The sequence below is a fragment of the Acinonyx jubatus genome, chromosome D4, assembly GCF_027475565.1.
Source record: "Acinonyx jubatus isolate Ajub_Pintada_27869175 chromosome D4, VMU_Ajub_asm_v1.0, whole genome shotgun sequence".
In the NCBI taxonomy this organism is placed as follows: Eukaryota; Metazoa; Chordata; class Mammalia; order Carnivora; family Felidae; genus Acinonyx; species Acinonyx jubatus.
Window position 1 is genome coordinate 9,591,368 of NC_069391.1, and position 26,133 is coordinate 9,617,500.

The 26,133-nt window shown below is 38.6% G+C and overlaps 1 protein-coding gene across 4 annotated transcripts in view; it reads right to left on the reverse strand.

The window, feature by feature from the left end:
• PBX3 (PBX homeobox 3) overlaps positions 1 to 26,133 on the reverse strand; it is a 219,018-nt gene that overhangs the window by 34,108 nt on the left and 158,777 nt on the right. For all 4 annotated transcript variants that reach the window (XM_027035125.2, XM_027035127.2, XM_027035126.2 and 1 more), the window contains 3 exons: positions 23,052 to 23,293; positions 11,989 to 12,179; positions 2,173 to 2,308 (listed from right to left, as the gene is read on the reverse strand). In XM_027035125.2, coding sequence (XP_026890926.1) covers positions 2,173 to 2,308; positions 11,989 to 12,179; positions 23,052 to 23,293 — 569 coding nt within the window. The remainder of the gene's footprint in view (positions 1 to 2,172; positions 2,309 to 11,988; positions 12,180 to 23,051; positions 23,294 to 26,133) is intronic.

Consider the following 26,133-nt stretch of genomic DNA (forward strand, 5'->3'; position numbering starts at 1 on the left):
TTAGAAAGTGGTTAACCTCTCAGGTCTGGAATATTCTCTGCTTTCGTTTCTAAACAACTTAAACAGGGCACTCATAAGGCTAGTAACTGACATCTAATACTTAAAATGATAACATCATTGTTCCTACTTCAGAGATGTGTAGGTGGCGACTTGTTGAGGGGAAATTAACTTCTTTAGGTAGGAAAAAGGTAAATGGGGGGGGGGGGGGGGATGTCACAATTTAATGCTTACACTGAAAGTCTGCATCTGAAAGGCCGAACTGGGAGAAAAACAGAAAAAGCAGCCAGTCTGCTTTGTAGACAGACCAATCTTAAGTCTCTGTTATTTCCACGTCTCAAGTGATTACTAAAAAATTTCCAAAACCTAGCTGTTCTTCTATCAGAAAACAAGTGAAATGAATATAGTAGAAATTAAAAAGTTAGTAATGTGTTCCTAGCCTATGTTAGAAGTAGAGCAAAACCTCCCTAGTTCAGAGCAGAGTCAGAAGGAAACTTTTCTCTCACTGAATACACAGCGTGTATTAAGCAACTGTATTAAGCAGGTCCTACGCTGCACAGAAAATGCTAGCATTACACTAATGAAAAGCCAGGATTGTATCGGCTTTCAAAAAAGGTATATAATCTGCGTTATTGTCCAGTGCTAACTATGGTAGAGAGGGAAACAAGAAAAAAAGAAGCAGAAGCATGAAAACACCTTAGGTGAAATTGGACCTACAGACATCTGCATTCTAGAGTCAGAAAGCTGCTGTGAGAGGCAGAAAACCAGACTTGGTGTCATCCACTGGTGTTTAGCATGAGTCTGATCCTCTCACTAATGTTCAGGGAAAATGCACACACCAGAAAAACACCCGCTTAATTTCATCTTCTCTGTCTGACCCAGCATATTATATTGTTCCCTTAATAGTTCAAGTGGCAGTGAGCACTACACAACCCAGATAGGAATGTTTTAGAGATGTCCTCATAAGTTGGTAACTCAAATCAATTATAGGCCATTTCAAACTCAGCAAGACGAATCAGGACAAACACTATTCCGTAAGAGAATGACAATAACTCTTAAATGATAGCTTAATTATGAATCTATGATTGTTCTAGAGGTTCTGTGAAAAGTAATGCCAAAACAGAAGCTGGAAATCATCTCAAGCCCAGACTTTAATCCCTTAAATAACAATGACTTAAAATACTGATATAAAACTTTCACTGGACTCTGAAGGGGATCTCTAATATCTTGGACTTCAGATGTACAGCAGGAATATTAACTTAGAAACTACCTTAAAATGCTTGTGTCCTATGATCAATAGGAAACACCAAAATTTCTGCCAAGGGTCAGCTTTTCCTTAAGTTCCATTGCAACAGCTGGTTGGTAATTACTACATTTCCGTGCTATAAAGAAATGCTATTCTGATGTCCGTGTATAAACAACAGTATGAGTACTAAAATAAAATTATATTTTAGAGTTAATGCCAGTAAAACATACTTATTTGTTTAAGGAGGTACAGTTGTTTATTTATTTGTCTCCAGTCCTCAATCAAATACCAGTCTATCTGCCTCAAACTAAATGTATTTTTGTTAGATGATGACAGCTAATTTCAGGGCCACAATTTATTACAAATAAACATTAAAAACAAAACAAAGACGGGTATAAACTTAATTCTTCTGTTTAATGAATAACAAGGAAGCAACGAAATCCTTGGGAACCAAATATCATAGCATGGTTACCAAGAAAAGACTTAGTGAATTCCTCAAAGCTTTCACCAAAGAGTTATATTAAATTTCCTTTCGGCAACAAATAAATTGGTTTCTCACTGGTAGAAGCTTAGGTCAGTCATCTAAATCAGGGAAAGCAGGACCGTATGCCATTTACTGAAGAGTCACTTAAGTATAAACCGTGTCTCTCCCCATGGCATGTTTATGTCCTCTCTATAGAAGATTTACACTGGGGTGGTGGCTCATTATCTTGATTCCTCACCACTTAGATTAAAAAAACAAAAAAACAAAAAAACCAACACATCACCGAAGCTTTAAAAGCTTGCATAAAAACATGGAAATATCTCTATTTTCTTTTTATCTTCTTTCACACTGGAACACGTGGATCTGAAATTCGGTGATACCGGGAAGAAAGAATAGGGTTCCTAGATTCGTAGGGAAGCGAGACAGACCCTTGGAGCCCTCTCACCTGTGACACTGTGATGCTGCATTTCTTGGCCAGCTCCTCTTTGGCTTCTTCACTGGGGTAGGGGTTACTGAGGTGTGAGTAAAAATATTCATTCAAGATTTCGGTGGCCTGTTTACTGAAGTTACGCCTTTTTCGTCTATGACAAGAAGCAAAAGAGAATTACAGTTATAATCGGTCTTAACCAAGGAGGGATATATTGATTAGGATCATACAAAAAAATTAGATTTCTATGTTTTAAACATTCTTAGGGTCTGATTTATCACACCAATATTGCAATTACGCTCTTGGCATCCTCCAAAGCACCGTCCAACTCGTGTTAAGATGTAGGATCACTAAAAATACAAGAATGTGAAGCACAATTATCTCTATTCTTTAAATTATGCAACAAGGATCTAATGTGTTATAGGTCCTCAGGGAAGATCCAGTTGAAACAAAGCAGGTAAGGTCTACCAGAGAGCTTAAAGGAGATCGGAGGGTTCAGGGAGAGAGTAGAAAGCTAGGGGGAAGAAAGCCATTAAACATGTATCATGGAAATGATTACAAATTATGAATTATCACAAATTATGAAGGAAAAGTATGGGATAATGAAAGCGTCTAAGAGGGAAATCTCACATAGATTACAGAGTCCGGAGAGGTTTCCTTGAAGGAGTGACATTTAACCTGAGACCTGGAAAATGTGTAGGAGTTAGTCAAAGAGTAGATGGGAAGAGGAATGAGCAGAGAAAGTGGTCTTGAAACAGAAACAACCTTGGGAATTCCAAAGGGGTAGAGGAGACTGAAACACAGTAAAACTCAGGGAATGTGTGAGTTGAGTATGGAAGGATGGGCAGGTGCCAGATTATATAGGCTTTGTGGACCCCCTAAGAACTTTTGGATTTTATTTTAAGTGCAACAGAAAGGTATTAAAGGCTTTAAGTTTTATGGTTTTTTTTTAAGTTTTTATTTTTATTTATTTTGAGAGCAAGTGGGGGAGGGGTAGAGAAAGAGAGGGAGAGAGAGAGAATCCCAAGCAGGCTCTGTGCTATTAACACTAAGTGGGGCTTGAGCCAACAGACTGTGAGATCATCACCTGAGCCGAAATCAAGAGTCAGACACTTAACCAACTGAGCCATCCAGGTGCCCTGGCTTTAAGTTTTATGTTTTAAAAACATTATTCTGACTGCAGAGAATAGTTGGAGGAGGGCATGAAAGGAAATGTAGATATTTAACTGACTGAGCCACCTAGGCACCCAGAAAATGTAGATATTCAAGGGAACACGTGCAATGATCAAATTGAAGGATGATGGGAACTTGGCATAGGGTGAGAGTAATGGAAATAAAAAAGATTCAAGATCTATCTGAAAGGTAAAAGCAGCAGGACTTGGTGATGGATTGGATGGGGGCAGTGGGTGGAGAAGACAGAGAAGGAAGGTAAAGAAAAAAAATACATTAAGGATTTCTAGATTTTTCTACTCAAGCAACTGCCTGGATTAAGGCATGATTTGGTCACAAGGGAAAGAGGAGGGGAGGAATTTTTTTTTGCTGTTTTTACTGGGAAGGTGGTGACAGAGTTAGAAGATCAAATATTAACAATTTATTCCAAATAGCAAAAATGTTATTTATATTTGGGTCTTGTTATTATGATTTTAAAGAATTCCAGCCTGAAAATTAGCATTTGTCAGACTTCATTTTAAGTTAGATCCTCCAGGGGCACCTAGGTGGCTCAGTTGGTTAAGCATCCGACTTCGGCTCGGATCATGATCTCACGATTCGTGGGTTTGAGCCCTGCGTTGGGGCTCTGTGCTGACAGCCCGGAGCCTGGAGTCTGCTTAGATTCTGTGTCTCCCTCTCTCTCTGCCCTCCCCCACTCATGCTCTATCTCTCTCTGTCTCTTATAAATGAATAAATGTTAAAAACAAAATTTTAATTAGATCCTACAGCGGAGTGCCTGGGTGGCTCAGTTGGTTACATGTCCGACTTTGGCTCAGGTCATGATTTCATGGTTCGTGGGTTCGAGCCCTACATTGGACTCCGTGCTGACAGCACAGAGCCTGGAGCCTAGTTCAGATTCTGTGTGTGTGTGTGTCTCTTTCTCCATAGTAAATAGACATTAAAGAAATCTTTTTAAATAAATTAGATCCTCCAGTTAACTAGAAAGTACTTTCTCCAAATAATTTTCTTAACACTGTCTTCCAAATAATCATAACGATCTTCTCACTTGTGCTATCCTATACTCAGGAAAGAGTCAGTAGGCAGTTGTAAAATGTGTAGACCATATGAGATTCTCCTAGTTAAAATGATGTCACTAACATGGCAGGTTAAGTATGTGATCTATGTCTCCACATTAAGGGAGAGTCAAGGGAGGAAGAAATCTAGGCCTGATCAAAACATCTCAGGTTATGAGTCCTGAAATTTCCTAATTTCAATATATTTTGGAAGCTTAAACCGTTGAAATTTCCTAATTTCAATATATTTTGGAAGCTTAAACCATCCTTCCTGAAGGATGAAGAAGAGATTCAAGATCTATTTAGCAATTAAAAGGATGTGATGATGAATTAAAAGGGGGAGGTGGTGAGGAAAGACAGAGAAGGAAGGGAAGGAAGGGAAGGGAGAGAAATACTCCAAGAACAGCAGGTGGGACTTTTGCAACAGCCATGCATTCCTTTGACATGGGGGCACTTTGAAGAGGCACCTTCTGCCAGTAGGTGTGTGGGTGAGTAGGGTGGAAAAGGTCTAGAATAGATCTTGAAACTGTCAAATCTATAGATGATTATCTGGCTCCCAGATCATATTTGTTGAGACCATACAATAATGACCTACTCATGAAAATCTAAGTTTCTGGCTTCTTATGAAAATTTGGAAGATCAGTCACATGGGCCCCACCTTCTCAGAGCCAGCCACAGGCTTATTCTAAGTGATGGCTGTGCCCTCAGATAGGCACTCATCTGTTCTAATCCTCACTGTCCCTCATCCAGCCACTGCACTCGATTCCATTATACATAAGCATGTGAATCTGTGACTCTAAGTCTACAACATGGAGTCCAGAGGGCCCTTCCTTGTGAGATGGGATGCTGCTCAGTTCCTGAATGGTTGAATAAAGCCAATTAGATCACGATGATAACAATAATAATAGTAATAATAACAATAATAAATAAAACATGGAGTCTAGCAGCAAGACCAAGGCTACACTGGAGGGGATGACACAAAGGCATTTCTTTGGGAAATGAAGGGAGGAATGAGCAGGAAGATACCTGGGAAAGTGAAAATCAGCTTAGCTCATTTGTCGACTATGCCTGGGAATGATTTTACCAAACAATGAAAAACCTTGGAGAAAAACCCTCTGGGCACAGCAGAATCCCTCACCCCAGGGACACTGACCGTGTCCAAATTACTAGAGCACCTTCGACCAGAAGAGCCGAGGGCCGAGGCAAATTTATTCCTGAAAGGTTTGCACTGGTACACACTTCGGCTTGTCCAATTACCAGGACAATGTGAGTGTGGCTCTACAAAAAGCCACAGTGAGCAAGGAAATCCTATGATCTGAAAGAGCATGTTTGCCTAGAGTGGGAAAGCCTGGCCTCCCCAGTGCAGGAGCTTGTAAAAGGCGCCAGAAGAACACATGGAATCGAAAAGCAGCGCCTGCATTCACTTGAAGGCATTAACACTGAAGGACTTGCTGTTATACTTTGTTTTTTAGGAAAACATTCTGTAGGAAATGCCCATTAAGCATCCCCCTAAATTTCATTCCCCCCAGGGTTTGGCATACTCTAAATGGCTGCGCCTGAGGCCAGTGTGCCCTGGGGACTGGGTCCCAGGGCTGCGTCCCATCAGCATCACAACAGCACTAACACCAGCCTCTGCGGGAGAAGGGGCTCTGCTCCAAGCTCTGCCACCTTCCGATTCCACCTCTGCTCACCCTGGCTTGTTAACACCCTTCCTCTTCTTGGAGGAGAAATAAATCATTTAGGTGTATACATTATGAATGTGGTTATGTTTAAAAAAAAAAAAAAGGAAAGAAAAACACACATGTTAACGAGAATGGGAAAGTCTCAGTAGAAATAAGGATAGCAATTGTAAGGAAGGATTCTTTTCTGAAGGAAGTACTTTTAAATATCTCTGTTACATAATGTTTTTTATTAAAATATTCAAAACTGAAAAACAGTTTCGAAACATTTCTTGTTTTCTGACACTACCTCAGCTCTTTGATTTGAGCTATTAAGAAGTATTACGTGGAAACATGCATTCATCTGGTTGGTCAATAAATTACCTTTTGCAGCTTATTATGTTTAAGACGCTTGCTGGATTATAGTGGGGAGTGTGAATGTTCAAGAGTTGGCGGTTGCTTTCAATGACAATGTGGCTTACTCGGGAAGAGAAATGTTCCTGAAAAGCTGTAAGAAAGGCAGTCTGAATGAAGTTTGGTCTAGAGAATTGTCAAAGTGTGCTATCAGGGTTGAAGAGAAGGCAAGGACGAGTCCAGTGATTCCAGTGAGCTTCCTAAAAAGGGAGCATTTAGGCTGGGCCTGGAAGGATAAGCAAAGTCTCACTAAATCAACAAACACAAGTGCTTGCTCCACTCCAGGCTCCATGCTGGACGCCCTCATAGATGACAGATTACTGGTGACCAAGTTGGGGATAGGGTTGGGAGAACAGGGTTTACTGTGGAAGGCCAGGGATGAGGGTTGGGGAGGGGAGGGAAGGAGATGGGATGGTGGCAGGATAAGTGGTTCTAGTCAGAGGAAACAGGTAAAACCACGAGGGATTTCATTTTGGATTAAACACAGGAAAGAACAATTCAATGATATAATGAGAGCACTAAAAATGTTCAAACGTTGATCTAATAATTCCATTTCTGAGAATTAATCCTTAGGAAATAACCCGAAAGATCAAAAACTTTCAATGCATAAAGATTTTCACTGAAACACTAGTTTCCATAAAAATCTGATTATGTGGGTGCCTGGGTGGCTCAGTCAGTTAAACGTCTGACTTCAGCTTAGGTCATGATCTCACGGTCTGTGGGTTCGAGCCCTGCGTTGGGCTCTGTACTGGCAGCTCAGAGCCTGGAACCTGCTTCAGATTCTGTGTCTCCCTCTCTCTCTGCCCCTCCTCTGCTCATGCTCTGTCTCTCTGTCTCAAATTAAAAAACATCAACAAATTTCGGAAAAAAAAATCTGATTATGGGTGCTTGGGTGGCTTAGTTGGCTAAGCCTCCAACTCTTGGTTTCGGCTCAGGTCACGATCTTGTGGTTCATGAGTTTGAGCCCCACATCAGGTTCTGTGCTGACAGCATGGAGCCTACTTGGGATTCTCTCTCTCCCTCTCTCTCTCTCTCTCTCTCTAGCTCTGCTCCTCCCCTACTCATGCGTGCATGTTCTCTCTCTAAATAAATAAATAAACTTTAAAAAAATCTGTTTAAAATAGTATCCTCTTTCCATCATTTTCTCTTCCCTTATATCGCTTTATTTTCTTCATAGCACTTATCCTGTTACATCTCACTACATAATTGAATAGAATTGTATAGCACACAGGCATACTGCAATTTTAACAAAGTGAAGGTTTGTGGCAGCCCTGCATTGAGCAAATCTGTCGGAGCCATTTTTCCAAATGTTTTTGCTCATTTGGTGTCTCCGTGTCAGATTTTGAGAATTCTTGCGGTATTTCAAACTCTTATCTTATTATTATAGTTGTTATGGTGATCTGTGATCAGTGATCTTCGATGTTACTAAAGTGACTGTTATTGGGTGCCAAGAAGCACACCCATCTAAGACAGCAAACTTAATAAATGTTGTGGGTGTTTGGACTGCTCCTTCCCCCGACTCTCTCCATCTTGTCAGGCCTCCCTATTCCCAGAGACACAACAATATGGCATTAGGTCAATGAGTAACCCTACAATGGTCTCTAAGTATCCAAGTACAAGGAGTGAAAAGTACATGTCTCTCACTTGAAATCAAAAGGTAGAAATGACTGAGCTCAGTGAGGAAGGCATGTCTTTATTAAGCTTAGTAAGACAGCCAAAACCCAGGCCTCTTGAGCCAGTCAACCAAGTTGTGAATACAAAGGAAAAGTTGGGGTTTTTTTATTAAAAAAATTTTTTTTTAATTTTATTTTGGGAGAGACAGCATGAGCCAAGGAAAAAGGCAGAGGCACAGAGAGAGAAAGAGACAGAGAGAGGGAAAAAGAGAGAATGAGAATCTCAAGCAGGCTCCACGCCCAGTGCAGAGCCCGCTGTGGGGCTCAATCCCACAACCCTAGGATAGCGACCTGAGCCAAAATCAAGAGTCAGACATCCAACCGATGGAGCCACCCAGGCTCCCCAAAAGGAAAAGTTCTGGAAGAAAACTGAATGTGGTCTTCCAGTGAACACATGAATGGTAAGAAAGTGAAAACAGCCATATAGTTGATGGAAAAAGTTTTAGCGGTCTGAATGGAAGCTCAAACAGGCCAGAACATATGCTCTGAAGCCAAATTCTAACTTAGAACAAGGCTCTTTTTTCAATTCTGTGAAGGCTAAGAGAGGTGAGGAAGCCGCAGAAGAAAAGTCTGAAGCTAGTAGGGGTTGGCTGGTGAGGTTTAAGGAAAGAAGCCATCTCTATCACAGAAAAGTGCAAGACGAAGCAGCAAGTGCTGATATAGAAGCTGCAGCAGGTTAACTGGAAGAACTGGCTAAGATAGTTAATGAAGGGGACTCCACTAAACACCAGATTTTCAATGTAGGCCAAACAGCCTTCTATTAGAAGAAGATGCCATCTAGGACTTTCATAGCTAGAGAGGAGAAGTCAATCCTGGCTTCAAAGCTTTAAAGGACAGGCTGTGGCTCTCTTGTTAGGGCTAATGCAGCTGGTGACTTTAAGTTGAGGTCAGTGCTCATTGACCATTCCCAAAATTGCAGGGCCCCTAAGCATTATGCTAAATCTACTCTGCCTGTGCTCTATCAGTGGAACAACAAAACCTGGCTGACAGCACCCCTGTTTACAACATGGTTTATTGACTATCTTAAGCCCACTGTTAAGACCTACTGCTCGGGAAAAAAAGATTGCTTTCAAAATATTACTGCTCATTGACAATGCACCCGGTTACCCAAGAGCTCTGATGGACATGGACAATGAGATTATGTTTTCACGCCAACTAACATAATATCCATTTTGCAGCCCATGGATCAAGGAGCAATTCTGACTTTCAAGTCTTATTGTTTAAGAAATACATTTTGTAGGAGTGCCTGGGTGGCTCCGTAGGTTGTTTCTGACTTCAGCTCAGGTCACGATCTCACGGTTCATGGGTTCGAGCCCTGCACTGGGCTCTGTGCTGACAGCTCAGAGTCTGGAGCCTGCTTCTGATTCTGTGTCTCCCTCTCTCTCTGCCCCTCCCCTGCTCATGCTCTCTGTCTCTCAAAAATAAATAAATGTCAAAAAAAAAAAGAAAAGAAAAAAAAGAAATACACTTTGTAAAGATACAGTGGCCATAGATGGTGATTCCTCTGATGTATCTGGACAAAGTAACTTGAAAACTCTCTGGAAAGGATTCACCATTCTGAGGCCATTATGAACATTTGTGATGCATGGGAAGAGATCAAAACATCAACATTAACAGGAATTTAAGGGAAGTTGATTCCAGCCCTCATGATTTTTTAGTGGAGGAAATCACTGCAGATGTGGTGGAAACAGTAAGAGAACTAGAATTAAATGTGGAGCCTAGAGATGGGGCTGAGTTGCTGCCAACTCATGAGAAAACTTGAATGGATGAGGAGGTGCTTCTTATGGATGAGCATAGAAAGTGATTTCTTGAGATGGAATCTACTCTTGGTGAAGAGGCGTTGAAGATGGTTGAAATGACAACAAAGGATTTAGACTATTTTATTTTTATTTTCTAATTCAGAGGAGAGCGAGAGTGAATAGGGGCAGGGGCAGAGGGAGAGAGAATCTTAAGCAGGCTCCGTGCTCAGTAGAGAATCTGATGCAGAACTTGATTCCATGACCAGGGATCATGACCTGAGCTGAAATCAAGGTCGATGCTCAACCCACTGAGCCACGCAGGCACCCAAGAATTTAGAATTTTATATAAACTTAATTGATCAATCAGCAGGGTTCGAGAAGACTGACTCCAATTTTAAAAGCAGCTGTACTGTGAGTAAAATGCTATCAAACAGTATCACATGCTACAGAGAAATTGTCTGTGAAGAGTCAATCGTGCAGCAAACTTCATTGTTGTCTTAAGAAATTGCCACAGCCACCCCAGCCTTCAGCAACCATCACTCTGACCAGTCAGGAGCCATCAACATTGAGGCAAGACCCTCCACCAGCAAAAAGATTACAATTTGCTGAAAGCTCAGATATAGCTTATACTTTATACAAACGTTTTATTTAGTCAGGGTAAATTTTTTAAAAAGCAAACCAAATTATGCATATTGTACTATCACAAAAACATTTTTTAAAAGCCCCCAAACCAGAAGGAAACATATTAAAGCATTTACAGTGAATTTTTTTCTTTAGGTAGCAAAAATGCAGTTGTCTTTTATCTTTCAGCTTTCTATCCTATAGGTTTTCCAATTTTCCATACTGAGCTTGGGATTTTTCAAATAGGGAAAAAACACAAAACTTTAAAGAATCTTAACAAAAAAGTAAGCAGGTGAGAACAGGTCACATTAGGCCTTAAGTGCTAGGTTAAGTAGCGTGTGAGTTATCCAGCATGGAAAAGCTACTTGTGATTTTTAAGGCATCACAGAGATGCTGCAGAAACAGAAACGGGGTGTGGAAGAGGGGTGAGAAAGGGATTGAGGCTGGAGACAGGGAGGCACAGGAGAGGACCGCGCTGGTCCAGGTACAAAACGGTAGGCAAGGATTGAGCGGTGTGTGGGCAGGAAGAGTGAGCTAATGTGAGAAGGGCTGAAAACTGGTGACTAATTCAGTACGGAAGAAGAAGGAAGTGGAAATGATCTGGGGCTTTCCTTAACTAGAACAGTAGTATAGTTGGTGGCATGTGTTTCTTTGTTGGGCCCTAAGGCAGAGCTCTGGCGTGAACACCCTTCCACAACCTGTTTTCCAGTTGAGAAGCTAACTTACTTTCTTCAATGTTGCAAAATGTGGATGATAATTACCACCTCTGTCAGATTGCAAGGGAGAGAAAGCAAAACAAATCAGAAACTCCTTTCCAAAGCTGAAGGCTGATCACAAGCTTTAGCAATGCCCAAGAGGCATCCCTGCTGAGGCAGCATGTAGCAGGAACGAGACAATTCAGTTACGTCACCCAGTAGGTCCAACACACCATATACAATTGATTAACTCCTGCAAAACTCGGTGAACGCTTCAGATAAAAGGGGAATTGTTATCCCTACAGGAGAAACTGACAGGCTTTCTTCCTTGATTTGGAGCAACGATAGGTGGAGTTCTGTGGTAATTGCTATGAACTACACCACCACTTCCTTCTTGGGGACACTAGTATTTCCAAATATTTTCTTATAATGTGCACAGGTGATGTAACATCAAGAAATTCTCAGACCACAAGCCTTTGTTAAAGTACAGAGTTACACATACTGAAAATTATCCTTAAAAATACTTTGTAGCATCAGAATTATAGGCTCCATCTTCCTAAGTCATTAGTAGCAGCACTAAATCCTGTTTCCTGAGTCACCAAACTGGTAGCTAATAGGTCCACCCCCAAACAAGAGGAACCTTGACAGTGCAGGCACCATGAGATGATATTAGCTATCCATTGTAGAGAAGAGTTCTTATACCCAAATTAAAGAAGAATCTAAGACCAACTGGTCAGTTTTACAGAAAATAATATACAAGGAGTGAAGGGGGGGGGGGGGAAGCCATGCAACAGATTTGTGGCCTCACATACCTGGCATCAAGGAACCTTGATCTTAAAATCATAACTGCTTCACAAGTGCTTTGTTTGAGCTGCATCTGAATGGAACTAAATTTTCGATGGATGATGCCCACCATTCTTTCAATTTCTTTTGGGGAAATGGGACGTGTTCTACTCTGCTCTCGGAGAAGGTTCATCACATGTGTAGTGAATTCATTACATGCCTGTAAAGGGGAAAAAAAGTCACTCCTTAGGAATCTGGTATTTTAGATTATCACACCCAAACATTAACATCTAAATTTCCACCTCATTTGCAATTGCCAGTGGTGTTATGCAGTGGGTAGGGTAAAATGAAAACTAAGACACTTGTCAAATGGCAGTGGTAGTTAGATGGGGCAGCAAAGAATTCTGAAACTACGAATGGCCTGGACATGCAAAGGAGGCATATCGCACTCAACTGTCCTTCCCCTCACCCTTTTCCCAGTTCCAAAATGAGGTTTTCCCACTGGAGGATATGCTCTACCAACTCCTATGGATAAGTAGGAATATATGTTTATAGTCAATACTAAGCACCTCTTATTTTCTCTGGGGTTCCACATTTATTCAACAAATGTTTACAGAAGGACTATGGAGTGCAAACTCTTCCCGATGCTATTAAGGTATAGAGAAAGGAGCAAGATGTGGACCCGGCCTTTACTATGATAAAATAAATATATAAAAAATTCTCAAACAAGGCGGTCTTTCCAAAGTGTCACAGGAAGATATGAATAAGTGTTTCCTAAGTTCCAAGGAAGGAGTGTCCTCCTGTGGAGGCAGAGATCACATCAGGCTTCATGGCACAGTGACATTTGGGCTTTAAAGAATAAGTAGGATTTTTGAAAAGTGGATAAAGATGGAAACTAGGAAGAATGCGAGGCACAAGAAAAACCACGGAAATAATATGCAGCAAGTTCAGAGGATGAGAGAGAGTACGTAGAGAAGAAGAGGGGATTCGGATCCATCCTGGCATGTAAAGGGCCTTGGACGTCAAGCATGCCAATGTCCCAGTAAAATTTAGCTATGGTGTCAGCCTTATCCATAGATATGGGCCATCCGTGGAAGATGGGTAAGGCAGCTCAACTCTTCAGGGGACGTGCAGCAGGAAAAGAAGGATCAGAGCTGGGTCTCGAGCTTCTAAGTGAACAATCCTCAGCCCTTCTTTCAGTTCACCTATATTCTTTTAGACGTACAAAACCAAGTAATGGGGCCCACGCTGAAATCTAGTACTGCTTTGGTAAATAAAGCATCAGTTTACACCCTTGAATAAAAAGAACATCTTCTGGCATTTTCATTAAAAAGGCATGACGGGAGATTCTGCATCTTACTGTACAGATGCCCCTGGTAGGGCGAGCAGACAGAACAATCATTGATCACCGCAAGACACAGTTTGAAGCTGTAATAATGTCCACTTCCCTATAGATACCCTGAACATGGCTCACATATAGCACATGATGGTTTTTCTAACTGCTCATTAGAGAACTAACCTTTCAAGTAAGTTCACTGGGTGTTTCAGTTACTCTAAGCTTTTAGGGAGCTTTTCTATAAATATTTCTAAGGTGAAGTAAAATGAGTCTTGCTTATCAATGAAAGGATTTTGGGGGGGTGTATCTTAGGTCTTAAGCAATTTAAGTGAGCAGTGACCCTATGTTACACTTATGGGATTCTTTGGAGTGTAGAATTATGCATTGTACACAGTGGGCATCCAATAAACATCTATTGATTGGTCAGCCATATTACAATTTGAGAGTAATGTTGATTAACATCTGTAATACATTGTCCCTGAACTATATGTGAGGGATTCTTAACTTGGAGTCCATGGATAAGTTTAGAATGTCTAGGAGTCCCTGAAATCTTATCCAAGTTGTGCGTGCCTGTGTAATACCTGAAGGGACAACTGTGGAGTTTTGTTTTCAGATTCTTAGCCAGTTTATAACTAAATAAGGCTACGAACTATTGTCCTAGGTTACGAGACAGTAAAATGTCAAGGAACTGTGTAGCTCTAAAACCAGAAGTTCTATCTTTAAGGACACCAAAATAAAAACAGACTTAAGACTGTCCCCCATTATATTACTTTAACTACCTTAGGCCAAACTGAAAACAAGTGGTCATCCTGACAAGAAATATATGTACTTATTTTTTCTTGTGCTTTCTCTAAAGAGATGTTCATATAATTTCAAAATGATATAACTTGACAAACTCTACCCCTCAGTTTTGTTATCAGTAAAATGAAGAAAATTAGACTAGAACTATGTCCCTACACTGGGATCAGAAAGTATGTACTTCTATAGCTAGTTCCAGAGAATGTTAATACACGGTCCCAAAATATAGTATATTTGGAAAATGCAGAATTAAGCAAAAATTTTTAAGCTTTTTTTTTTTTTTTTTTGCAAGACTCCTCAATACTAACACAGCAATGTGCACAATAAATCTTCAAGGGGGAATGGTATAGCCAACTTTTCCCAAATAAATTTGGTTATAAAACCTCTTTTCTCTAGAGGAGTGCTGTCCAAAACAAATATATCGCAAGCCACATATAGAATTTGAAAAAACCTCTCATAGCCACATTAAAAAAATAAAAAGAATCAGGTGAAATTAATTTTAAAAATATATTTTATTTAACCCAATATATGAAAACTATGAACATTTCAACACATAACCAATATTTAAGAAACACAGTTAGTGACGTATGTTACATCATCTCTTTTGGTTCACTTTCTAACCCGGTATGTATTTTACACTTATAGCACATCTCAACTCATACTAGCCAGATTTCAAGTGCTCGACATCTACACGTGGCTAGTGGTAACTGACTGGACAGCAGAGCTCTATAGCATCTTGGGGACCAATGTGCTAAGAAAAACTCTTTGGGAAACCGAATACTAAGTAATCTTTGATGCTTCTTTGTTTATCCTTCACCACCCTGCATTCACACAAACACACGCAAAGAGAAAGTTTCATTTATGAATGTCCTTGGTGAAGCAAGAGAAATTATTCATCTTATTATATCCCAGCCCTTCACTAGGTCGTTAATATTCTGTGTGACAAAATGGGAAACAAACAAAAAGCACTCTACTGCATGTCAACAGACAGTTACCTTGAGAAAAAGCAGTTATGTGATTGTTGAAGTTGTGAGCTAAAGCTGCTTTTTTCATGGAACACCATTTTTTTTTTAAAGCAAAACCAACAAATTCTGATTATTCAGACTTGGGTATTTGGCAGATGCCCTCAAAAATGAACAAACTGCGCTTGTCACGTAAAGGTAAAGAGCTGACAGTAGTGTCTGTCATAATGAATTTGAGCTTTCAAGTGAAAATTAGAATTTTGGAAAACTTGCATCCACCACTGTTAGCTTAACAGTTTCTCAGTGGACTTTCTGATTAGTTTGATGTTGATACTAATAAACGTATTTTGGTATTATATAATGAAATGTGTCAACACTGGAAGATATACGTAACTCAGTGAACCAATACTTTCCAAATGATCAATGCATGATGTTACAAAAATACGCATAGGCAGAAGATCCATTCCAAGTGCATATTAGACCAATGGATTTGAAAGGAACAGAGTACAAAGAGTTAATTGATATGGGCTCAGACTCTGCACTGTAACTAACCTTTAAGAAATTACAGCTTGCCGAGTTTTGGTGTAATATCAAAGAAGAGAATCCACAACTATCTGAAAATGCTATTACCACTCCTGCCTTTTCCAATGACATATTTGTGTGAGGCCAGATCCAGATGTTCTTTGTATTATTTCAACCACAATGACAACAGATTGACTGCAGAAGCACATTTAAGATCCAGGTGACTTCTATTGAGCCCAACATTAAAGAGTTTGCAAGAATATAAAAACAATGTCATTCTTCTCAATAGATGCTGAGGCTTTGGGGAAAATAACAGGTTTTTACAAAAATGGTATTTAGGTTAACATATAATGATTCATTATTGCTATTTTAAGATTAATGAATGAATCCTTTTAATATTTCTGAGTTTTAATTTCTATTATAATAAATGTTGACAGATATAATCCACCAAACAAAAGCTCTTGGGGGTCTCCAATAAGTTCTAAGAGTCTAGGTCTAGGTCTTAAGACCAAAAGGCTGGAGTACTGCTCCACTGGAGTATGGAAGCGTTTGTAATTTGCACACAGAACATTGCAAATTCCTAAAAACCTAGCTTGCACATTATAGTAACATATATCTTTGACAGGGTGTACGTCTTGATAACTAATTCAAAACTCCTATGTGAATGATCCTTGAGATGCAAGCTCTCTTACGTTTTTCTCTGGCTGCATTTTAATCTCTCCAGAAAGAAAGTTTGCCTATGGTTTCTAGGAAGCATGTGAGGGAAAAAAAGGGTTAAAAGCAAAAAGTTTCTGCATCTAAAAACTCATAATTTCCTAAAACATTTGCTGAATGTCTCACAACTTATTAAGTGAACTCATCTATGAATGCAAATGCTGATTAGCAATTTGGCAATAGCCCAACATTCACAGGATTCACATAGCTTTTCTTTAAACCAGTAGTTCATACATGATTAATTAGAACATCTCATTTATGTAGTGTGCACTTTAGCTCATTACTCTAAGTAAAATTCGTTAAGTATTTACATTTAGATAATTAAAATCTGGGTACACCCTTAAGAAAGATGCATACACTTTAGGCAAAGTGATTTTTTTCCTTTATACCACTGAAAGTAAATTACAGCCTCATTTACAGCATCATCTGTACCAGTTTCAGAGCAGAGCACAGTACTGCCTCATCTTCTATTCCTTAAAAGGTATACACTTTTTAAGCAGATAAATGCAGTAAGAATGATCAAATGATTGCAGAGTTGTTTTGAAGGGCCACCCAACCACATACTAGTATCGATGCCGTTTATAATGTGGGATGCTCATTTATCACAACCTCAATCACACTTACAAGACTAGAGTATTAAAATAGACACTGGAGAAATTTTTCATTGCCTTATTATTTTTCCAGGTGAAATTATCGGTTAAAAAAATTTCTGGTCATGGGGCACCTGGGTGGCGCAGTCGGTTAAGCGTCCGACTTCAGCCAGGTCACGATCTCGCGGTCCGTGAGTTCGAGCCCCGCGTCAGGCTCTGGGCTGATGGCTCGGAGCCTGGAGCCTGTTTCCGATTCTGTGTCTCCCTCTCTCTCTGCCCCTCCCCTGTTCATGCTCTGTCTCTCTCTGTCCCAAAAAAAAAAAAAAAAAAAAAAAAAAAAAAAAAAAAAAAAAAAAAAATTTCTGGTCAATGTCCACAATACAAATGTAGTAACACCTTGGTTAATTAGAATATTTAGGAAATGAGAGTTTCGACTCCTTGAATTTTCTGAGCTAAAGCAATGGCAGAAGCCTCTTTTTCTTTTAATCCAGATGTTGAAACTATCTAGGATGCATTTTTGCTTGTGTTTTAAAACACACATTGCAAGAACATAGTTAACTGAACATAAAGTATGAAAAGATCTGCCTGATAAAAACATTTTCAATCAATTCTTATTATGAGCCTTTCTCCTTGTCATTGGTTCCCTTCTCCTTAAAAACCCAAAACCAGTTAAGGATTTGAACTATTTGGATAATGTTTTTAATGATATTTATTGGCTAGTAAAACTGTCTCCTCAATATCCATACATATTTCATTTACACTCAAAGTTTTCAGAGTGCCGAGTTAAAGTTTTGTGGCGGTGTTTTTCAGTTGTGAATTCAAGACTCAATCCCTTTCTTGCCTGTAAATTCACATCAACAAATGTAAAAATATAAAATCAGACAGTGAGCAAGCACTGACTTTAGAGGAAGCTTTAAAATGGGTAAGTGATCAGATCTAACAACCGAATTGGTCTTTTGTAACCATCTAGAGAAGCTGACTGTAGTCAACAGATCATGATACCCCCATTCTAAAATCCACTTTTCAAAGAGAATAAATCTCTATTAAAAGTTATTGCCTCTCAAATTTGCATGCATCCATGTCTTTATAACCTTGCAAGTAACTCTGGTCCAGTATCATAGATTTTGTATTTATGGAATGTTTATTAAATCAACAAATTCTTTTTGTTTTGGATAAAAGTCAACACCTAAAGATTTTTCCTAATCCAAGTGGAATGAGACAAATATGTGTAAGGAGCAGCCACAAAGATGAAATATCTACTGTACCTCAACACTTCTTACCTAATTACATGATTTAGGGACCTATCTCATAAGGGTTTCATAAGGATTATATTATACACGCTAAAGTCTTTGCACAGAGCCTAGGATGTAATTAATATTTAATAAATGGCAGTTATTGTTGACAATGAAAATGGCAATTTTATGAAATTCATATTTTGTATATGTTAGCTATTCTGCAAGCAGTCCCTACTCTGATTACCTAATACAGTTAATATAGTCAGGCCTTCCCACTTCCTGAATTATACAGACAGAAGCTGAAAACAAAAGAGTATTCACATATTAAAGCAAGTCATTTGATTAATCAAGTTTGTGGTCAAAGAGACATTTGGTACATAGAGCTAATAATGCAGAAACTTGGAGGAAAAAAAGGGGAACATTCAAACACACTTTCCAGCCAAGGAAAAGACCCAGCATGAAAGCTGACAAGAAGTAAAACCTTTCCCTTGGAGCAATCGGTGACAAAGCCTTGCTTGGGAAAATGAAATATAAAGTTTCCATCAGATAGTACCCTTTTGTCTGTCCGGCCTCTTAAGCTACACAGTCTCTCATGTAATAACATCAGTATTTTTTTTAACCTGATAAAAACAAAACTCCTTTACAAGCAAAGGAGATTTTGCCAGCAAATGTAAGCACATAATGTTGAGATCCTCGAAAAGCACAAGGACATGCTTTTACAATGGTTTAGGCTCTACACTCAATTTCCATTCCTCCCACGATTAAGTCCTTGCAGTCTGAAAGTCCTGTAGTAGCTAAACATTACCTGGTTAGTCTTGGGCACATTTGGTGTACATGCTTGCTGCCAGTGCTTCACCTGATTTGAGGTGAATTCAAAAGACATCTGTGAACTCGGGAAGCAGGTTCCCAGATGCTCGGGGAGGGTTGGGACCCTTACAACACTTTTGCCTTCAGCAAAAATGTATTTCAATATAATTATAGTAGATAGCTTTCAATATGTCATCTCTATTATAGCAGCTGTAAATTATGAAGTGAATTGCCTGTGTACAAGCATTTCTTCTCGTACAAGCAAAGTGGGAGAGCGGCACAGGGCATGATATATCTTTTTCTTTTTAACTGAGAGCAAATGTCTAAGTCAAATTTCATTTGCAAAAACCATGTGTCCATTTCCCTTTGGAAGAGAGGTGGAGGAAGCCAGAAGACCCTCAGTTCTTAAAATCAGGCTTCCCAGGACCCTAGGCTCAAGTTCATTAGGAATTCACTTATTCTAATAGTTGGGCCCTTACTTGTAAGACTATATTTGAAAGGTAGTGTAAAAGCATTTTTCAAAACTTGTAGCTGCTCAACAAAAAGACAAAGAAGCAACCGGTTTTTTTTGTTTTTTTTTTCATTAGCCAAAGAGGGAAGCAATGTACCCCAAACGAAGTGTTGTAAGACAGGAGCTGCAAACTCTGGAAAATTATATATTCCTGTTGGGTGTCAGAATCAACAAGAGAAAAGTAAAATAGTTTTGTTTCGTTTTGGGTGGTAGTAATATTCAAGAACCTTACTGTACTATATATTCTACACCTAATATTTCAAAAGTGTGTATAAGTGAATTTAGATGGTTATCATCAAAAATCATTTTATCTGAGCCTATGTAACGAAGACATATGATCAAAGAATATTTTCTGGAGGGAAAAAAAGGACAGGATTTTAAAGACCGTACCATTCCTAAAACACACACATGAAACTGAGCCTTGTGGCTTGGATTTAATTTTGCTCAAAGTGTAGCTCTAGTCTGCTTAGCTTTGTAAATGTGGCTGTGCTTATAAGGTACTTTAATTTACTGCAGTGGTAGTGTTTGTTAATTTTATGGCAATCTAAATCTAAACAGGCTTCAGATACATTTTCATTACAGCTTCGTTGCAAAACACAGTAGAGTGAATAGCTCTAAGATTCCAATGTAGTTTATTTCTCTCAGTAAAAGACTCAACACAATTTTCTGATGAATCCACTGCCTTAACATGTATGTTCTTCCTATTTACTAACAGGCTTCTGTCACTTGGAATACCTGTGTTCACTTTTAGGAGGAAAAATATGCTTTCTGGAAAGTGATTAAGATAGTTGTTTTTTCCAGCTGTATTCTGATCCCATTCTAAATGCAAGTCCACATGGGCAAATGAGAAACAACCAGAATGTACTGAATTATTTTCCAATTCTATATAAGTAGCAAGCATAATTCAATGGAAGTGGAAGGTATATTGTCAGAAATTGATTTCAATACCTGATTTGGACACTAACCCACTGGACAAATCATTTAACTTGAGTCTCATTTTCTCATCTATAAAATAGAAATGATAATGCCATCTATTTTGGAAATGCCATCCCCTCATCTCACTTGGTTCTGCTTAGCCCTCCTAGTTGCTCCAAAGCATATCCCTAGGAGGTCTATCCCAGATAAAGCCTACAACTTGTATACCAAACACTTGTAAAAAGCAAACAAACAAACAAAAAAACAATTGACTATCTTCTGTTAAAACTCACTGATCTAGTAACTTAGGAACTACAGGCAGAAGAGCTATAAAATCCAGCCCCAAAGACAACTCAAGAGAAATAAATGCTGCTGTGTTGTTTCTAGAACTGAAAATTCAGAACCTACAGAAGAAAATCTGTAAACTTAAATTCTGTTATTCAGCCAACCAGTCATCACACTCCATCTATTTATTTGTTCATAATACTGCAGCGACTTCATGTCTGTATTTTTCCTTCCGAAAGTGTTAAAAATGAGCAAGGAAATACATACTTAAACGGTTTTTATTAGGTTACTGAATATATTGGGAAATAAGATTCATCATTATACTTTAAAACTCATTATTTCCCAATATGATATTTAATCCAAAAATTCCAAATATACATAGTATAGATTAACTTATGAAGAACTTGTGTGTATTCTCAAAGGAAAAGCAAAGAAATCCCCCTGGTGACAGTGACTAATGACAGCCTCACCTAACTTCCAGCAGGGCTACAGACGAAGTTGATGTGAAGAACCATGGCAGGAGACAGTAAGGAAAATCACCTTAATTTCTGAGCCAAAAAAGTCGGGCCATTTGGTCCCTAATACTATATAGATCTTTCCATGCAAGGTGACTGGTGGTATTTATTTAGTAAGTATGTATAGATGTATTTAACAAAGTTATGCGATTAAGATTATGCTACAAATTGGAATCATTTTCTTCTGTTTATGCTCAGGGCAACTTTTTCAACCATGACTTATTTTGTTTACTCTCAATTATTCATATGTCAAATCAGAAAGCTCCATTTTTTTGCATATACACACACAAGATAATTTTTCCAAAATTCTTATTTGCACATCTTCCACCAAAAATTCCTACCAACGAGACTAGAGATACAGTTTGAGACCCCAGAAAGTACTATTCAGAAAAAAAAACAAACCCATATCTTATAATATTAATTTATATTATATTTTAACATAAAGCTACATAAATTTTCTACCCTTCCTCAAAACACACTCACCTCTGGAACAGAATCCTACATTTGCTTAATGCCACCACATCCAGAATACTTGAGAAGACAATGACAAAAATAACATATACTACTGAAACTACGCAGGGAACTCAGAAAAAAATCAGTAATAAAACTGACCAGGAGACCCACATCTTACTAAAGTGTTCCGACTTTAAGAAGTGCCTGACTGTACAGGCTGTGGATGAAATGGTATGATGCCTAAGCCTTGCTTGAAAACACTCCACCAAAACCAGAACAAGGTAGGTAGGTAGGGGTGTGTGTGTGTGTGTGTGTGTGTGTGTGTGTGTGTAATAGGCAAAATAAGGTTGGCAAAATACTGACATTATTTATCTGGGTGATGGATGTCCAGGCAGTGTCATATTCTAGGTTGGGCTCTATAAAACTGCCAATACTGTTTTTGATCTAAAAACTTGGCAATTTCACAGGATTCAACTTAATAATGTTATCTTTCTTTTTGGACACATTTTTTTCCCTATAATAATGGTTTTTGGTTTTTTTTTTATTATCTGCTAGTGAGAATTCTTCAAACTAAACAGGATTTCAGGTTTACTAACAACTAAAATATGTTTAAAACAAACTATCAACATTTTACCTTATTTCATTGAAGCTAAGACTTAACTTCTTTTTTCCCACCTTTTAACATCTCTGAAGTTTGGAAGCATTTTATAGTCAACGGCATGTTATAGTTAAATAGGGTAGCGTTACTTTTGCTTGGTGGTACATAAACAGTGACACAACTTAAAATCAAAGATGCCTTAGATTCAGTGAAGTATGGTTAATGTAAGTGCTGAGAATAGCATTTTTAATCTACACTCTCTTTCTAATCAGGAATTTAGCACACAATGCCTAGTATTCCCAGCCCGAGGTTACCTAGAATTATCCCAGGAGTCTCCTCTTCAGAGAGAAAGGCCAGAGCCTGCTTGCCTTGTGACGGTTAGCTCCCTCCCCTATATTCTGGCACAATCCATAAGAATTAATTCCCAGGAGGATCTGGAGCTCACAGCATAGGAGGAAGAGTTCACTGTGCAGCGCTTCCTCTGAAAGTTGTTAAAACTCATGAACAAGGCCAGTGTGTAAATGTTAATTACCCCGAGCTTTGAAGGGCACCAAGCAGTGAGGTTAGAGGGGAAGGATGGTTGCAGGTGTGGTAGTAAGGGTGCGTGAATGTGAGCAATGGGTAAAACGAAAACAACTGAATGGGATAAAATAGGTTCAGCTTCACCTCTGAAATCTCAAAGGGACTTCATTTCATGAATCCAGCAATTCACTTGGGTTTTTGCATTGACCTTATTTATTTTGCTCTTCGTGTTAACACCTACCCCTCACAGCCCTCAGAATTGGTTAGTGCAGTCTAATGGAAGAGCAACAGAGGGTTTGTGCAGGACTATGAGAGTGGCGGCTGCTGACCTGTTCATATTTCTCCAGTTCTGTGTGATAGATTTGTCTGATCTGGGTCAATTTGGCTCTGTAATCTGAGTGTTCAATAGAGTTATCTGAAGAACCTCCAGAGGCTGCCGCGGCTGCAGCTGCTGCCGCCGATCCCCCACCTTTCTCAGGACCTGAAACCCCTTCTGCCAAAAGCATATTGTCCAGTCTCATTAGCTGGGGGTCGGGAGGGTCCTCCTCCTGGGCTCCTCTGATGCTGAGACCTTCAAGGAAAGAGAGAGACAGAGAGAGAAGAAGCGAGAAATAGGACAAATAGTGTGAGTATTTTGTTTATTTGAGAAAATGATCAAACAACATTAGTGTACTACAATTCATGCTGAGAATTTCTTTGTTCACATTTACCAATAAGCGTGAGTATGAAAATTCTTTGAGAGAATATTTACATGCATCCCAGATTTCCTAATATTACACCCTCTCAATTTATCCTAGATTGGATTGCTGGAAAAAGGTAACTGCGGCTCAGAATATTCTAATGTCAATCTTCCCAAATTTAGATGCTTTAAGCATAAAATGGGAAGGGGGTAAAAACTTTGGGATTTTGAGAGGACAAAAATAATTCCAAGGATGTCAAACAAACACGTCTAAAGGTAGTTATTCTGTTTTTTTTTTTCCCTGTATGATTGGAAGAACAGAATCTAAAAATCCCATGGAATAATTCATTCACAAACTATATCCAAAAATTAGAAAATAAACAGAATTAGACAGGAGTCTCCATTGTATAATTTCAAGGGGAGAAGAGAAATTCATATGTTATGAAGTAATTAGCTATGCTTTAAAAGTATATATTATTGAAATATATATATATATATATATATATATATATATATATATATATATATACTAGTGAATGAATTTGTTAAGCAATCTATGCAATCAGGACCCTAAATATAGTATTAAAAATGTACCATTGAAATGGCAATCCAGTGCTGGGCACAGTAGTCTCCATGTAATTTTGCTTTTAAATCAAGAACTTCCTAAGTGATGCCCAGTCAGCAACCTCATCTGAGAACTATAGATCACAGCTGACAATTCATAGGTTTAATCAGGTCACACAGGCTTTCTGCCAAGATGTTTTCAACAACACAGAAGACAAAGTTTTAAAATAATTATCATGGTATAAAAAGCACTGGAGTCATGACAGCTCAAAATCAGCATTTTCATTAATGTGTAACATAATCTAAAATATCCCAGCCCAATTAACCTCTGTAAGTCTGTTTAAAAGCAGGTTCCCCACACTTAGTTACAAGGCATCTTGGGGAAGGGGGAGGAGGGGAGTTGGCATCTTGCATGTCGGCATTTGGATGCTGCCTTTTTCCTCTGTGCCTGTTGTTGTTTATCCACAGTGGTGCACACTCTGTGTCTAGTGTAACTTACATGACAGTAACATCTATAAGCTGCCAAGTACTCAGCTGAGCACCAGCTCCGTGATTTTATATGCTAACCTAAAACTACCATCAATTCTTTTAAGAACAGATTTCATTCCTAGATGTCCTGAATTACACCCACAGCATGACAGAGCTCTTGGTTGTCTTAAACACACAACTTTAATTTCCTCCCTCAAAACACTTTAAAGCTGTCACTTTCATTTAAAAATATACTTCAGAATAATTTCAACTGGGTAATAAAACTAACTCACAATAATTTAAAATTATATCTGTGCCTGTTCAGAGGTAAATAAATAAGGTTTGAAAACTGTAATGTACTAAGACAATAAATTCATTTAGGGAACCAGAAAGTTAGATAACTCTCTAAATAAGATAAAATCAGTATCAACATTGCTGCTAATCAAAAATAGAAAAAACGTGTATTTGCTATTTCTTCCAGATCTGGCAAATACTGGTTACACTGGTATTTTTAATTTAACATCTTTGATTTTCTTTCCATCCAATTCACTTTGTTAGATGTTAAAATCTCATGGCCTTGACACACTTGTAGTTCCACATACCAAGTTTTTTGTGCATCTGGCATGCAGTGAGGACTCACTGAGCAACGTCTTGTCTTACATTTGGACTCAGCTTCTAAGTTTCTCCTTCTTAAACTAAATGTTTGCTCACACTTTCATGTGTTCATTGTTTCTTTTTTCTATTTATACAGACACTGGTGCTTCTCCAGAAAAGGTGATTTTTTTATCTGCCCTCAAGATTCCTCCAGGTTTCTAGTTTTCCACCTTGTACTTAAACATATTGATCTTTTCCCTATGGATATTTGGTGAGGTTCTTTAATAGCAGATCAACATCCACAGTCAAAATTATTACACTTCCCTGCACAAGCGTGGCAAACATGTTCAGTGACTTAATACACAAGGAAGCAGACTATTAGGGAGACAGAAGAAGGAAATTCATCAGGAAGAAATGCAAAAGACATGACACTTTTATACATTCCTAATATGCATTCCCAATACCACTATACCAACAGGAAGCAATCCTTAAAGTCAGGAGTAGTGGACACAAATAAAAATAATTATAAGAATGTATTTTTAGCTGGTATAATATTTTCCCCTTGTGATGAATAATATCTCTTCTAAAATCATAACTAAATCAACACTTCAGTGTTTGCCCCAAATACAGGAAAAATGTTTGAATGCAATCCTTCTGCGTTTACTTTATAAATTATGTGCATCACATCTAATCAGAAAAATCATTTCCTAACAAAAAGTTCATACTCCTTTGGATGAAAAGTACTAAAGCACTGTATAATTAGGCAACATTGAGAAGGCTATTTATCAATACTGAAGTCATTTTCATACCTATAGTTGGAAAAGTGAATCAAATTTCTTTCTCTACTAAGCAAAGTCATGATTACGGATCTTTAAATAGTTAATATCTAGTCTCCAAAATTATTGTTAATTTGAATATTTCTATTCATATTACCTTACATTCAAGATTGCTATTTTATTACTCGTCCCATCTATCTATTCACCCACTATTACTTAGCTTACTAACCTGCCAAAGTCACACACGGCTTCCAATTATAACACCTACTCCTCTGGGCACCTATAAACATTTTAATGAACCTAAATCTGCAAGGGCCAGAACGAATTTGA